The following is a 15910-nucleotide window of genomic DNA, read 5'->3' as shown; positions in this document are numbered from 1 at the left end:
GTTACAGAGCCAGGTATTATTAGGTCAAGAACTTGTGCCTTCACCTTCAGAAAGAACCTGGACATGCCTTAGATCCATTAATGAAGTCTCAGCCTAGAAAATTTGCTCAAATGTAGCTGTGCAAGAAGCACTTCATCATTGTTTGATATTTTTACTTTAATAACAATTTCAGAAAAAAAGCAGCATCCAGTTTCACCTTGCATAAATTATTTCACAGTTTTTTGCATCACTTCTGGATGTTGTTGAGAGTACACTTGCTTCTTCAAGCATCTAAAAATGGCTCCAGTTGTTGGCAAACAGAATGAATGACACCCTGAGTTTGTAATTTATGTGTTGTTGGAAAGGATAGAGTTTGGAAGGTGTTCAGTGATTTCCTTTTAGGAAAGGTTTTGATGAGTGAGAAATACTCAACAAAGTCAAGGAGAAACTTGGGCAAGAGAGCCGTGCCTAAGTCAGGGAGATGAAAGTGAGACAAGAAGAAGTAGCTGCTGCATTACATGTGTAATTAAACGAGTTCTTCTCCCTCCACTTTGTTTATTGCAGGCCTTTTTCCAGATGTGGGAGGAGGGTATTTCTTGCCCAGACTCTCAGGAAAGGTTGGCTATTTCCTAGCCCTGACAGGATTTAGGCTGAAAGGAAGAGATGTGCTAAAAGCTGGCATCGCTACACATTTTGTAGACTCTGAACAGGTAAGGAGCTAACCAGCACTAACGAGGGCACAGCCTAGAGCCATAACGACAGGTTTGAGCTGTGCAGCAGACACATGGACCAGCTTGAGTGCAGGCAGAGGCGCAATGCTGTTAGCAGGCCATGCACTGTCAACGGCGACTGTCAGATACTGTCAAGCTGTCATTGTCATGCTTGCCAACTAGTGATGGCTTTTTTCAAGGAGGGACCAAATGTTGCTGTCTTCACAGTTCTACTGTGGAAGGCCATGATTTGCTGAGCATAATTGAAGTTGCTTGGAAAATTATACAAGCTAGACAACAGTATCTGAAAGAAGAGATTATTTCTACAACTGCAGAGTTTTTAATCTAGGCCACAACCTAGATTAAACCATGTGTTCTTTATCAGTGTCTTTAACAGATACCCTATTTGTTTTTTACCATGGCTGTAAGAAAGTACATTTGATAAAGCTAGGGTCATAATGTTCCAGTAACTTGCGTGGACATAAGTGAAGGAGAAATAGCAACTTGTTTTCCTTCTCTGTGTAAAGAACCTTGACTGTCATTGTGTCTGCAGTGCTGGCTGGTTGGTTGGACACTATTTTGAGCATAGCACTGTTGCCAGACGCCTGCTCTTTCCTCCCCAATGGCTGTAGGCTGGCTTTACCTGCTGTAGTGCTGCACTGAAGGGCTGCTTGGGGAAGCAGAGTTCTTTGCTGATCACTGCAGACATAATTAAATCCAGATGGTTCGACACTGTAAAGTGAACTCTGGCTCCTTGTGCTGTTTACTTGGTACCTCTAAGACCTGTCCGAAAGTTGGGGGTGGTGGCAGTAGTGTTTATATACATATATGTATACACTACATAAAACTGTTACCAAAGCAGCAGTAATCCAAGAAATGCATTTTGGTTTACTTTGAATTAAATCTTATTTTTAATAGCTACCTGCCTTAGAGAAGGACCTGATAGCACTGAAATCTCCTTCAATGGAAAATATTGCCGATTTGCTGAATGCTTACCACACGAAGGTAAACTGATCAGTTACTGAAATCAAGCAGAATTATTCCAGATATGTAAATAGAAGTTCTTTTTTATCCATGCTACTGGTCATTTAATTTATGTTTAAAAAATAACGGGTTTCCGAACTCTCTGCACTCTGTAAAACACTTATTTGTAGCACTAATGCTTACAGTGATCAAAATTAAAATTTAGGAGTCTTTTTACTCATTTTGGATACCCCTCAAATTCCAATTGTGATCAGCTCACTCGCTTTCTGTGTGTGTGTGTAAGTTTCCAGCCAGTAGCAGGACAGTGCAGAAAATACATTGCTGCTTGATTTTTCCCCTTACCCTTGGATTTGTAGCGCACGCTGCAGAAAGCAAAGCAGATAGCTGCTAGCAGACTGGGAGCTGTGTGTGATGGGGAGCACAGTCTGGGGAGTTAGCCTGAAATTCAGGGATTCTGACAAAAACAAATGACATGGTTAGAATTACTGGCCTAGTCCAGAGGGTGTAGAGGTTACAGTGCCAGTTATTAAATACTATGCTGCTCACTTGGAAGCAGATGTTATATTTCCATCCTAGAAACTCTCTTGATCAACCTGAAAAATTATTTGGCTAGCTTACTGCTTTTAATTTAAATTTTTGTGTTATTTTGATTGTTGCCTGTAGTTTAGATTTGAAGCCTGAAGATTGTTCCCTTACTTTCTCAAAATGTTTTATATGTTTTGAAGGCTGTGAATAAGCACAGCAGTTATTAATAGGATAAGTATCAGCAGAGAGCAGGTATGTTGTAGGGAAGGCACCTGAGATCTTAAAGCAGTATGTTCAGTGGGAGAGAGGTGCTGTTTTCCCAGTGGACAAACCCACTGTTTTCTGTTGTGATTTTGGGGTGAATGTAACTGTATTGATAATATATAACTAGTATTTATTAGCCCCCTGTAAAGGTGGGCTCAAAAATAAAAGGGTTTGGCTTCACGATGATTTCATTTAGTGGCTATTTTAGCTAATTTGATGTGCATTGTGATTTTATTTTGAAAGAAAGGAAACTTCTGGAGTCAAATTGGGATTCGCTGCATTTAGTCAATCCGAGTATTACTCCTCAGTTGTTTCTGTATTGAATTTCTGGTTTGGAATTACTAAGTTTGTATATAAAGATTAATTAGAAAAATAAAATAAGCTAATTTGCATGGTAGTACTGATTATTTTGACAGAATAGAGAGCCATCAAATAGGAGTGATTGTATGTTGCAGTGTACTGCTTTACAAGATGACACAGACAAAGAAGCTGTGTATTTTTAGTTATCAGAGCTGAAATGACAGAGAACCTTTCTCAGCTTCAGCTGCTGTTACCCAAACATCCGCCTCTGTCCTAAACCCCAGGAGATTTGAAACATTTGACAGCCTTTCTGCACAAGGCCAACAGATCTTTCACACTCTCTAGTTGTCTAAATAAAATTGTGTAAAATGAGAGAAAAGATGAGGAAGGGAAAGGAATTTTTTTTCTTTTTTACTAAGCATATGCATGCCTATATGTTTTTAAAGAAAAGTCAAACTTTTTCTTAAAACATTCTCAGGTTTTTGAATAGATTTATCTACATTGGTTTTCTCAGCATGTTTGATAGAAATGTATTGATAGAGTAATGATTAGTTGTGTGCAAGATACCCAACCCAGTCAAATAATGCTCAAATAATGCTCAGAGCAAGCACTGCTTTATGAGGTGATGCATTTATCATTCGCAAGATACAGCGACACGTTCGCTTCCACATACTGAAACAATGCAATTAATTTAACATATCAGTGTATTATGAATATTAAATATTCATTTATGAGAGTGTATTTCTGTAACACAAGTCACTGAAATTTTTCAGTACCAATAAGCTTTTTGGTCACAAATAACAAAGTAAAATACGTATTTGCTTTTTAAATAGAGCAAGGTTGATCAAGAAAAGTTTGTACTTGATGAACATATGGAGAAGATTAACAGGTATTCAGCCATCTTTCTTCTTTTTTATTCTTTTGGATAGAGAACATAAAGTTAAATACAGAAACAGTATCAGTATTCCACAGATAAGGTGATAGAAATTACATGGAAGTTAGTGATTTAAATGTTTTTCCCTTTAGGGACCTTTATCTGAAGCTCATTAAATGTTTCACTTGTCAGTATATTAAATATGTCAGGTATTTTCCTGACTCATATACCATCCTGTTAAGCAACTACACTATGATATGTTAGAATAACCATTTTCTTCAGAAATTGGTTGGGGGTTTGTGGGAGGAGCCTTATGTAGTGCGTTTATACTCTTCTGTATAAGGTCATTTCTATGATTGTTTGGAACTTCTGTGTATCAGAAAGGGAAGGAGAAAGAACTGAGAGTGATAAGGAGCAGCTAAAAATCTTGGGAGAAGGATGGCAGTAACTGGAAATTTAGAGGTGAGAGATGTTGACCCTAAACCTCTAGAAAGGAGCTTGAAGCTGAAGATTCAATGTGGTGTAAAAATAAAGCTAAGACTGATGGTCATAATTAAAGTTTCTGGATAAATGTCAGGGTTTGTATGTAAAGGAAAAGGAGATGCCTGTCAACTAAGTTGCTAACACATTGCTAAAAGAATCAAAATCACCTGGTTACACTCTGTTCCTAATACCTGTTACTAACACTTCTTAGTGGAGAAGGTTGAAGCAGTTAATTTATTAATCTTTTTTCTTTTAGTCTTTTTTCAGCAAATAGTATGGAAGAGATTGTTAAAAAATTAAAGCAAGATGGTTCTTCTTTTGCCACTAAGCAGCTAGAGGTAATGTCTTCTTTGTTAGAAATCTGGAGTCTGGTTCTATTCTTGATCATGGGACAGATTTTAGTCACCTCATTAACACAACTAACGCTACATAATGCCAGTAGGACACTAGACTGAGATCCTCAGGTTCTCACATACAGTCCTCTAGGATTATAAGTAGCTTTATGCAGACAACAATAGTCCTCTGTAAAACCATACAATGTGAACACCATCATATGTTGCATAAAATTGTAATCTAGTAAAAAAACCAAACCCCAAACCCAACAAACTCCCTTTCCTCCTACCCTCGATCAGAGGGTGGCTGGTGACATTGGTTCCTTTTATCGCTCCTCATTTTATTTCCAAGGGTTGGAATAAAACAGTGCCAGAACAGTGTTGTTAGTTTTCTTCCATTCCAGCTATCTCATTTGGGTAAACAGCAAGCAGTTTATCATCACAAAGTATTTCTTTATCTTTTTAGTACATTTCTGAGTGTTGGATGTAGTCACTACTCAAAGGGACAGTCACACTACACAAGTAATATATACTTCAGCTTCAAAAGCAAGAAGCAACTTAAGATTTTAACTGATTTTTTTTAGTTCCTGACACCAAAACACCTTTCCTTCATTACTTCTTTGCTTTTCATTTTTCATAACTTTAATAGGACTTTATAGCAGATTTTTTTATTTCATGTGATTTGTAAATTACTCTCTTGGAGTTGACAGAATTCCGGAACAATTCTCTGTTTGGTTTGACAGATGAGACAGCATTAGTAAGAGTTGCTTCTGTCCATACAAAAATTTGACACCAATACACCCCACTTTTTCTGGTAGGTGCAAGGCTTATTAATGTGAACAAGTACATAAGTTTCAGACAAGCTCCTAACAGCACGTGCTCTATTGTCGGATCAGGTATTTAATTTCTTCTTTGAAAGACCCAGAAATCTGAAAAAGGAAAATGTGTTTGTGGAGGAGAAAAGTGGAAAAGGGGTTCAGGTATAAATCTGGCTTTCCACAGGAACCGTTTGCCAGTTGGACTGGAGGTTTGGTTTTAGTAGGGAAGCAGAATTGTAATTAAAGTTAATTGTAGATGGAGGAGGACGGCTTGCACCCTGGCAGTTGAGCATTTTACCACAGCTACAGACAGAGCACTGGTTTGCTGTCATGTTGCTTGGAGGAGCAGAGTACAAAGAAGTGGTTAGAATAAGGAACACATATCAAAACTGTGACAGTCTGAGATTATCAGACTAACAGCTCGCTGACTTGTGTGAAGCTGGTAATTTTCCTCATTAGTAGTACCACAGTACCAAGAGTATGTCCGTAGATTATAGTTTCCTGTCACTTTGTGACACTGAGGGCTCACTTTAGTGTCCAGCTACAGGAGCAACAGAACATGCCAGTGATAGAGACTGTAAAGCGTTCAGTAACAGCCATGTGTATGCTTATTTTCTTTGTTTCCCTGCATGTTTATTATGATATAATGATGTACTAAGCTAGTAAGCTAATGGAAAGTCTACTACAAATACCCTAATTGGAGGCAGCACCTTGGATGTACAGATCCGTTTTAGCGTTAATCAACTGGAACAAGTTCTGCTATAACCCAGGCTATTGTAGGTATCCAGTTCAGTTCAATCTGCAGCATTTCTGCCTTCTACTTTCAGAGGATGCCTGCTGCAGGCTTCAGCCTATCTGATACGAAAGGGGTCTGCATGAACAAGAACACAAACATTGAAATTCTACTCGAAATTGGCTTCACGATTTAAATTACATTTTGAACCTGGTTACAAATAGGTAAAAACCTGGAGTTCAAGAAGCGTGTTAGTACTCATAGCAAGATACGAAAAAAACCAACAAAACAAACCACAGCTTTCACTTTATAGCATTACTTTGTGTTCAGGATTTGCACAAGCCAAAAAGCTTTAATCTGAGTGACTGAAGTGCCACTTCTCATTGGATGAAGTAGGAATGTGGGGTCAAAATATGAAAAGCATCAGATCATAGTTTGAGTCAGAAGGGACTTTTAAAGGCTATCTAGTCCAACCCCTGCAATTGAGCAGGTTCATCTTCAACTAGATCAGGTTGCTGAGAGCCCTGTCCAACCTGACCCTGACCTTCTTTAAGTACTGAAAGGCCTTGGTTTTCACATGATGCTGTCTTAGACCTTTGCTTTTGGCAGGACAGTCCATCTTCTGAGCACTGATACTTCATGATTTAATAGCATTTGTTGTTAATGAATTCCAGTGTGGTGTACTGAACACTGCAGAGACTAAGATTTACAAGACACCTTGTCCAGATCTACTGGTCAGGCTGGGGTGCAGACTCTAGTTCCTGAAACTTTAAATGGGTATGCAGCGAGCAGGTGAGAGAGGTTACAGGAACGAAGCCCAGTGGTATCATAGTAGAGATAAATTCAAGTAAAGCAGCATTCTGAAACCCTCTCAACAGACCAGTAAGTGTAATTTATCTGCCCCTAAGCAGCTTTCCTGTGGTGATTTGGTTAGATACTCTTATTATGTCAGAGCTCATCTAGAGTCATTGTTTGGTGCAGACAAATGCTTTAGTAACCCAGAAAGTGAGTGATGGTGCCTGCATTTATCGCAATAGAAGCCATGCACTGGTCCTCTGAGAAGTTTTTTTTTTGTTTGTTTAAAACAATCCTCCTTCAAGGACCCTCAGCAGCTCAGGTCAGAAACTTCCATGGAGTTTGGTGACAAAGGATGAAGCCACTATTCCAGCTGTTACTCCTGTAAGAGGGTAACATATAGAAACATATATAAATACTGCAATAGATGTCAAATACTTCTACGAAGACTTCTTTGCATTTTAGTACTCCCCACTTCAGCCTATCCTATCTCCTTTTCAGGCTTGTTCCCTAGCACCGATCCCCTCCTCCTCTTTGTACAGAGAATTTATTTATAGATATGCTGGTGACTCATTTTTCTGTGATTACACCTACCCATTTTCTTTCCTTGTTCCTCTTCCTTCAGCTTGGTTTATGGCAGTGCCTCCTCCACCTTCAACCTCACTGATATGCCACAATAAGGCAGCTGCTGGATGCACTAGACTAGTTCAGTGCTGTTTTCAGATCTTCCCCATTGCAATGCTTTCCTTGGCCAGAGAGAGCTTGCCATTACTGTTTCACCTCTGGACCATCTGGTTGCACTGCTCTGAGCAAAGACTTTCTAACCTAGATGGCAGAAAGTGAAACTGGAAAGGAGAAAAAAATCCAGTTCAAAGGTAAAGCCCGCAAGAGCGTGTACTGGGAACTGAGGGGCCCAGTCATGGGCTATCCATCCCAGACCTACACAACAATGCAGTTAGAGGTAGAGCTGGCTTCTTTATCTGCTGAAAGGCAGCTCATTGTTAGAGAGCTTTACCAGAACGCAGGAAACGCTGACAGTGCGAACCAGCATCAGTTCTTTCTAAGCCAGCTTCTCTCTCAAGCGAAGAGGTCGGCGTGCACGTAGCGGGATGGCAGAACCAGTGCTTCAGAGGTACAGCTGCGCAGCCTCCTGCTTGTATAGCCACTGCATGTGTTCCAGCTTAACTAGGCAAAATGGGTCACTGCTGTATCAGCTGGTGTCTGGAGAGGGATGAAGAGTAATTGGGAGCCAGAAAAAATGTTCATGTTGATGACTGGAAAGCTGCCATTTCAGTCTGTGGGTAAGGAGTCTAATGGTTGTAATGAAAATAATGTAAAGAGGCAAATCTTACCATCTGCTGCTTTTAGGTAGTGGCAGAAATGTCCTATTTAGCAGGAAGTGTCTATTGTGCTGTGAATAATACAGAGCTTTTTGTTGGGTTCACAGGGAAAGAAGAGTCTTGTTTACAGTAAGAAAACAACGACCATCAAGACTAAGATTTAGGTCCTTTCCCCCACAACCCTGAAAGCTCAGTTCTGTTTTCTTAACCAGGTTTTTGTCTTTCCCCCCACCTCCCCCTACTGTTTACTGGCATGCTAGTAACTGAAGGATAGTCATGGGAGCCAGATTTACAGCATTTGTTTGTGTGCCTTAACAGATCCTGTCTGTTGCATAATATTTATAGCCTGTAACTCTGTCAAAAGAAGGAAGGCAAGATCGCCAGGCTTCCCATCAGCAGAACTACATAGGGCTAAACTACTGTGGTGTCTGTGGATCCCAGGCAAGAAGCCTGGACAAATAGGCATTTGTGTTTGGCTTCTTTTAATACCTTTCTTCCTTTTAATACCTTCTTTCACTATTTGCTTCCTTCAATATTGCCTAGTCTTTACAGGTGATCATAAAGTAACTACTTAAAGTTTGTGGCTAACCTTACTATTAGTGCCTTACTACTCTGACTATTGTAACACCTAAAGTGTGTAGCATACTCATATCAGCTACAGTATCAATAATGTCTAAGAGCAATTCAGTCTGTATACAGGATATTTAGAAAAGAAGTATAATTGCTTGTAGTACTCGCCTTCTCAGAAGAGTCTGCTTCGAAATAGCTCTCAAGCTGCATTAGATTCCCTGGCTAGTAGTAATTTGATGGGAAATGATGGGACCTGGGGAGTTCTAGACTTCCCATGAGTGATGGCATGCATCCCAGAAATCTTGCTGATAAAAGTGTATGCAAGTAAGTTCATTTAGTTTGACAGTGTGGTGGGAGGAAGCGGGAGGAATAGGTATCACATAAGCGAGCTCAGGGAGAAGAGTGCCATCATTTACTTCACAAAGTGTAAAATGCAAAGAGACAGACTTGTAAATGTGTCTAAATTGAAGAGAATAAAAATAACTGTTAATGTCTTCCCCAGACTATTAATAAGATGTCACCTACGTCCTTAAAGCTAACTCTGAGGCAGCTCAGAGAAGGAGCTTCAATGAGCTTGCAGGATGTACTCACGATGGAATACAGGCTGAGCCAAGCATGCATGGTAAGCCAGCAGCTGAGCCCTTTGTCTCTTTCCAGCCACACAGGGGTAGCGCATTTTTCAGACTCAGCTCTAGAGAGATGCTATCAAGGGGTCACATTTTATAGGTTTTAGTTTTCAGTATTGCGTGTTTGTCAGGCCATCATTCTCTTTTTTCTAGTTCCATGTCCTTATATGCAACTCAAAGGAGACTACATTAATGATGGTCAGATGGGAAGGGTGGAGGGCTTTTGTTCAAAAACCCCAAAGGACTATGATAACGTTCTGTTATGGAAGGTTTTGTATTTAGACCATAATTTTAAAACTCTGGTGTTCTTGAACAGCTTTCCTATTTCAATTACTTAGTCCTCAGTTCCTGGCAGCAGGAATAGTTGTAGATCACTTCCTTTCAGGAGGGCTGTGATAAATTTATTAAATAAAAAAAAAAATGATTTTAGTAGTGTTATTATATTATTAGTACTAGCCCTTTAGTAAGGGCTGAGTACTCAGATAACATACAGGGAAATGAGTGATCCTTTCAGTAGAACAGTGTTCCTAAACAAATAAGCCGAACAAATTCTTCATAAAGATTCTCCATGGCACAGTTTTGTCACATTTTAAAATAAGATGTTTAAGTATCTATTAAATTATTTGTGATAGTTAATTTCTCAAGGAAAGATTGAAAATGTACCTAATTCTGGTAGGTCGCAGTGCCCAGCAATGTCTTTGCCATATCTTTCAAAACCTAGTAGTATCATCACTCCTTTGCTAGTAAAGCATTCCGAGGGATTTAAAGGTTACATTTACCTTTATAAAAATATAACTGCATGTGTCCAGGATCCCATTTAACTGCAGAGTGTTACAGCATGCAAAATATATCACAGTTCCTTCAGAGAAAGGCAAATCTTCAGCATTTCTGGTCCTACACACCTTGGCCCCCATCGTGCCACACTCTTCAGACCCAAATGTATGAGACCTAATGCAGAGAGGGATTGTGCCATGTGAGAGTTCAGCAGACCGATTTTAGAGTTGTGGCTGCGTTTAAGCAAGAGGATCCGGAGCAAGTAAACAGAAAGTAGGGCTAGGTGAGAACAGTACAAGTAGGATTTAACTGCATCTTAAGAGTTTGCACTTCAGTCAGACGCAGGATGGGGAAAGATGGGGCAAATAGAATCTGTGGCATGAAGGCTTTTCTTTTTGTATCCTTCAGAGAGGCCATGACTTCTATGAAGGGGTTCGAGCAGGTAAGCACGTTTCTCACACTTCATAATATGCTCACTGACTGCTGCGTTGCTTCTCTGGGGACTGAGGAAGGAGCGCGCAGCAGCAGCCCCGAGAACGCTCCCCAGCTTGATGCAGGTTTTGCTTACTGCCCGCCCCACATTTATTATTTGTTCCGAAGTGCAACAGCCATGCTGTTTCCTTTGTGTGAGCTCGGCTTCCTACCATCATTTATCCACCCAGTAATGCAGCACCATGAAGAGGCTTCACTAGTTCATTGGGAAAGTTCAAAATCTGTTCAGTGCTGACAGTAGCAAGTAGCTCTGTGATCGTTCACCTCTCCAGATGTAGCGTTAGCACATAGCTGGTTCAGTCAGCTCTAAGGGGGTTTAAGACTCAAAGAACAACTATTTGCATAGAAAAATTGTTACAACAGCGACTGCTTTCACCCACACCCAAAATATCTCTGCATAGAGGTGTCTTACTATTGAAATACCGTCTATGTAAACTTAACATTATGTAGTGCAGCATTTTAAGACATTGGCCAAGATAGGTAGTGGTAAGAGTAGAGCAGCAGCTCAGCAAGTTCACCTCGGGTACAGACGGAGGTTCTGTCCTTGATTGTACTGCTGATTCATGATGCAGCTTGTCAGACCCAGCGTCACATCTGTTCCATGCTGTAGTAGTTATTTATGTACTATTCAGCACAAGATGAGACGTTTCCTTTTCCAAGGAGCTTGCAGTACAAGACATCTGAATGAGTAACACTTTGGGGTGGGGGGAACCTGGCTTTTAATTCACACAGTAACATCCTCAAGTATGTATTACTGCTTCCTCCTTGGGTTTTGTATCTGTCTTTATAAAATAATTTAAAAATCCACCTGAGTGGCGGATGTTAGTGTGAGAATTCACTGTTAATGCTGTTTTGAAGACAGCCTCGGGTGAGAGATGCAAAGTTTGTGTGTACAGCACAGAAAAAGTTTCCAATTTGAATTAATTCATCTTTACTACTTATTAGCAGGGACTCCTTTGAAGAGTTTCTCTCACATGCTGTACATCGTTTTTGTTGTGATGGCAGTGGGCAGAAAGCTGTCTTAAAAAGGTTATTCCTGGGATATATGCTAACCCACTGCAGAAGCTGCTGAAGTGTAGTAACTCAGGAAGTGATGAACTCCGGGAGAGTCAGGTGGACACCGAAGTCTCACCTGTAACACACAAGGTCATTAAACCATCTGGGCGTGCGATAAAGGACAGAAGCAAATCACTTGTCAGCATGACCAGTGAATTACACAAACTGCTTGTACTGCAGCTGGGAAGTCTCCCTTCTCCATAGGATGAGGTAGTAAAGGCTTAACTATGCTGGGGGAAGAGGAAAAAACCAAACTGCAGAACACCAGAGATCCAGCTGCATTGAGGGCACTGCCAAGGAGAACATTTTTTTTAAAAAATACTTTTGCTCTCTGCTTATGGCATCAGCCTTGTTCTCAAATTTGTTGCCTTAAAGTTGTTTCTCTTGTGTAAGAAGGTGCAGATTCTCACCTAAAATCACCTTTGTAGTTGGGTCTAACCTCATAAAAATTGTTATCCAACAATGTGCTGAGCGTCCATTTTAGCAGAAAGCAAGGTTATTAAGCACTTCACAGGATCAACCATAGTGAATAAAAATTGAAGCGCTAACAGTATTAATTTAAGAATTAGCTTTTACATACCAAGCATTTAAGAACCAGCTGTTGACCCTGTGTACCACCAAGGGATCCACCACAAAGTACAGTTAAGATGTAATGATCAGATTTGAGTTTTTGAAGATTGTTTTACAACAGCAGCAGCCATAGGTCAGGTATTAATAACAGCTTTTATCTGCTTCAGACCATGATTGTAGTAGGCATGCTAGGGAAGTAAGTTTGCTTAAAAGCTTTTTAAACCTGCTTTGACCTGAGGTCAGAACTTCATTTTTCTTTTAGCAAGTTTTCTTTCAACCAGACTGAAAATCTGCTGGCAAATATTCTTCTCCATCTATGATGCTTGCAATAGGAGCTCAAAAAACCCCTAACCAACCAAAAACCCACAGAAACCTCTTAAAGCCTGAAATACACAGACCATATTTCATGAGCATTTTTGCATAGAATGGTAAAACAGCAGTCTTTGAACACTTTAGGTATCCATGTTTCACTTTGGCTTATGGAATGATAGGTGAACTAAGACATGTGCAGCTCTGGGTGATTTCCAGAGCTTTGGGGTTTAATTCTTACTGCGAGAGAAGAACGGTTGGTTTTGGTCTGTGCTCAAAGCATCAGGCAGAACACAATCTCACTAGCCCAGTGAACAAAAGTCTATGAGATCAGCCTCCCAACTACGTGGTGGGAGCATACATTTGACAAGGAATTGTCAAGGCCTTCTACATATTGCTGATCTCAACTCTGCACAGGTTCAGCCCTCACCCTGCTGTGCTGGCAGGCGTGAGCCTCACCCCAGGCACCCAGAGCCACTGCTGTCGCTGAGCAGGCCAGCACACAGCACTGTGATGAGCGGATCTCGGGCGCTTCAAAATACCAGTGTTCTGGCTGCGCTGACCGAAGCTGAGCAACAGAACACCAGCTGAAGTCTGGAAGAGGCACTGCTATTGAACGGGGGGTTGGGGATTTATTGGTTTTAAAGGTTTTAAAAAAAAGCAATCCCTTATCACAATGCCTACTTTTAGTTACTTTTATCTTAATGAACTTCCCTTAGCCTACCTTAGGCATCTTCAGAACTCTGGGTCTTGCAGCAATGGGTATCTGAAGCTGGAGAAGCACAAAATACACCGAAGTTAATGCAGGAAGGGAATATTGTCACAATACCATTAGAAAACAAGTATTTTAACTCATACAAGATTAAAGATGTCATCGGCAAGACCATTATGAGCATTCAGTTTATCCAAGGGTGAATGAAGATGGCCACAGATTCACACGGAAAGATCAACTTGATTACACAGTAGTGCCACCAAGTGCAGAATTACCAGCAATTACTGCTGTACGTCAGGATCAAAATGCTGCAGTAGCAGGGACACAGATTCTCACCCCGTCACCCCAATCTACAGCATCTCTAGTCAGTGTGGTCTGTCGTGGGTGACAGGATTCTTTGGGCCAGACTGTGAACTTCCACTGAAGCTGGAGAAAGTGCTGCTCCAATGGAACAAACACAAGCGATTTAAGACAATTATGTATTTTGACCCAAACCAGTCAGTGGCTTCACAATACAGTATTTAAAATTAACTGGTTGGATCATAACTTGCAGGTAAACAGATGCAGGGCTCCAAGTCTTCTTTCTCTGTAGAGGTGCAAGTTAAAGAGCTGTGACACCCATATGCCCTTAACTACAGAAATATTAATCAGCACAGCTGCCCTTTGGAAGGTGTTTTTTTTTTTTCTGGGTGTTTTCCAAGCCATGGTTATAGAGAGAAAAGTTAAAAAGCAATTGTCAAGTCACATTTTTTACCACAAACTGCTATAACAGCCATCTTTCGATAAGACACAATCTTTAGGAGGGCATGCTTTCCACTAACCTTAAAATTCCAAACCCTTTACATGGCTTTAGTTAAGTAACCAAGCTCCAAGTCTGTTGTGAAAAACACAACCACTTACCAACAAACTAGCTGTTGCTCTTCCAAATATCCATTCCCTATAAGCATCTTCTGTCCAGAAGCTTTCAGAGCCTCCCACTCTGAAGCCCTTATCAGAAGGCACAAGCAAACAAGCTCCCTGCCCACCCCCTGGGCTGCCAGGTGCTGTGCTGGACCGGAGGCCACCCGGGGCACAGGTGCATCACCAAATCACTCACTGATGCCACACATCTGGAGGGAAGCTGTGTTGAGGAGGAGGGCTGTTGGGTGGCCAGTGCTTCTGTGGAGTTACACATACTGGAGCTGTTCCTTTCCAAATTATAATACGTCATGCTGTGACTAGCACCTTGGCAGGTTCTCTTGGGGCGGGAAGGGCGCTCAGAGGGATGCCCTGGTACTCTGCTCATACTGGGCATTTTGACACACACATGAACTTGCTCTTGTCCTGTTACTGTTTGTTTAGTGCAGCTGTTCATGCTGACCTGCCTGTGACATTCCTCTAGTGCAAGGGGAGCTTTCTGAGAGCTGGTATTTGCTTGTTACGCTTTAACACATGATTCATTCACTGATGATTTTTATCACCAGCCATGTGTATTTCCCAGCGTAAGGGACACGTACTAAGACTATACAGACCTTCACAGTTAAATCCACATAGGTCTGCAGTATCTGTCAGCACATACAAATAGATACTCTTGAGTTTCCCACAAAAGTTACTCTGCTTTAGTCTTTCCTGAGGAGCTGTTTCAGTATTAGTTGACATGATGTGTTTAAATTAGCTCTAGGTGTCTAACACCTACTTTGAGTCATCTCCTGCACTCTACAAATTTAGCGGACAGAGATGAAAGCCCTCATCCCAGAGGAGTGTCATGTGTGCTGTGCCCAGTGTCACCTGAGAAAGCACAAGTCAGCACCTGCTGCAGGACTGTCCCTTCAGCACTGTCCCTTGTACTGTCAGGCAGCTCCCAGGTGCCTCTCTAGGCAGGTCACAAGTCTGGAACGTTTATTCTGGTAGAAATACCTGCGTTATAAACCCTCTGTTTCCCCCAAAGCCTACTGATTCCCCCCCACGTGCTCACTGTAGTTGTCTGTCTTCATGCAGTTTGAAGTCGTCTTAATTAGAGAAGGTTGACAAGTAACCTTTGTGTCTTTGTACCCCTGGCAGTGCTGATTGACAAAGACCAGTCCCCCCGGTGGAAGCCAGCTGTCCTAGAAGACGTCAGCGATGAATTCGTGGACGATTGCTTTAAGCCACTGGGGAAGAATGATCTCAAGTTGTAAAGATCAAGCCTATTGACATCCTATACATCTGATTAATTATAATGATTTCTACTTGATATAAAAAAATAATGGTAGTGTGATAAAGTTTGGCAATAATCTTTAGCTAGCCTGCAATTTCTAATTTTTTCAGCAACATTCTCTTTTGTTGTGCTTCAATAACAACAAAAATCATTGTATCTCTGGTTAATAAGGGAAAAACTGCTTCAAGTGAAATTGTTATTTTTACTGCTTTGCACAATGATTAATGTTTAATTTTATTGCATCTGCTCTTAGTTTAGGAGGAACCTTTAGGGGAGACAGCACAGATAAGGGGTGACCTAATAAGTAAGACCTTTGTGTTTTTGGCTTTGTCAGGGCTGTGTTAAATTGGGATTGTGCCTCGGGTTCTTCTCTATACAGTGAAAATAAATATATTTAAAGCTTTAAAAGTCAGAGCTACAAAGGAAAGCGCAAGACACACTAAATCCATGATGTTAAGTACTCTTAGAAATAAAAGGTCAGACCGACA

General features: G+C 40.9%; 1 protein-coding gene across 2 annotated transcripts in view; it reads left to right on the top strand.

Annotated features, from left to right (window-relative positions):
* HIBCH (3-hydroxyisobutyryl-CoA hydrolase) overlaps positions 1-15910 on the top strand; it is a 41526-nt gene extending 25616 nt beyond the window's left edge. Inside the window, exons 8-14 of one of the 2 annotated variants that reach the window (XM_084264487.1) lie at positions 544-689; positions 1608-1694; positions 3596-3651; positions 4376-4457; positions 9210-9329; positions 10516-10549; positions 15287-15910. In XM_084264487.1, coding sequence (XP_084120613.1) covers positions 544-689; positions 1608-1694; positions 3596-3651; positions 4376-4457; positions 9210-9329; positions 10516-10549; positions 15287-15402 — 641 coding nt within the window. In that variant the 3' untranslated portion in view covers positions 15403-15910. The remainder of the gene's footprint in view (positions 1-543; positions 690-1607; positions 1695-3595; positions 3652-4375; positions 4458-9209; positions 9330-10515; positions 10550-15286) is intronic. The other variant, XM_084264488.1, reaches the window with a different exon arrangement.

This window comes from Gallinula chloropus, assembly GCF_964237585.1.
Source record: "Gallinula chloropus genome assembly, chromosome: 5".
Lineage (NCBI taxonomy): Eukaryota > Metazoa > Chordata > Aves > Gruiformes > Rallidae > Gallinula > Gallinula chloropus.
Note: the sequence above shows the minus strand (reverse complement) of the source record. Positions and strands in the feature narration are given on the sequence as shown.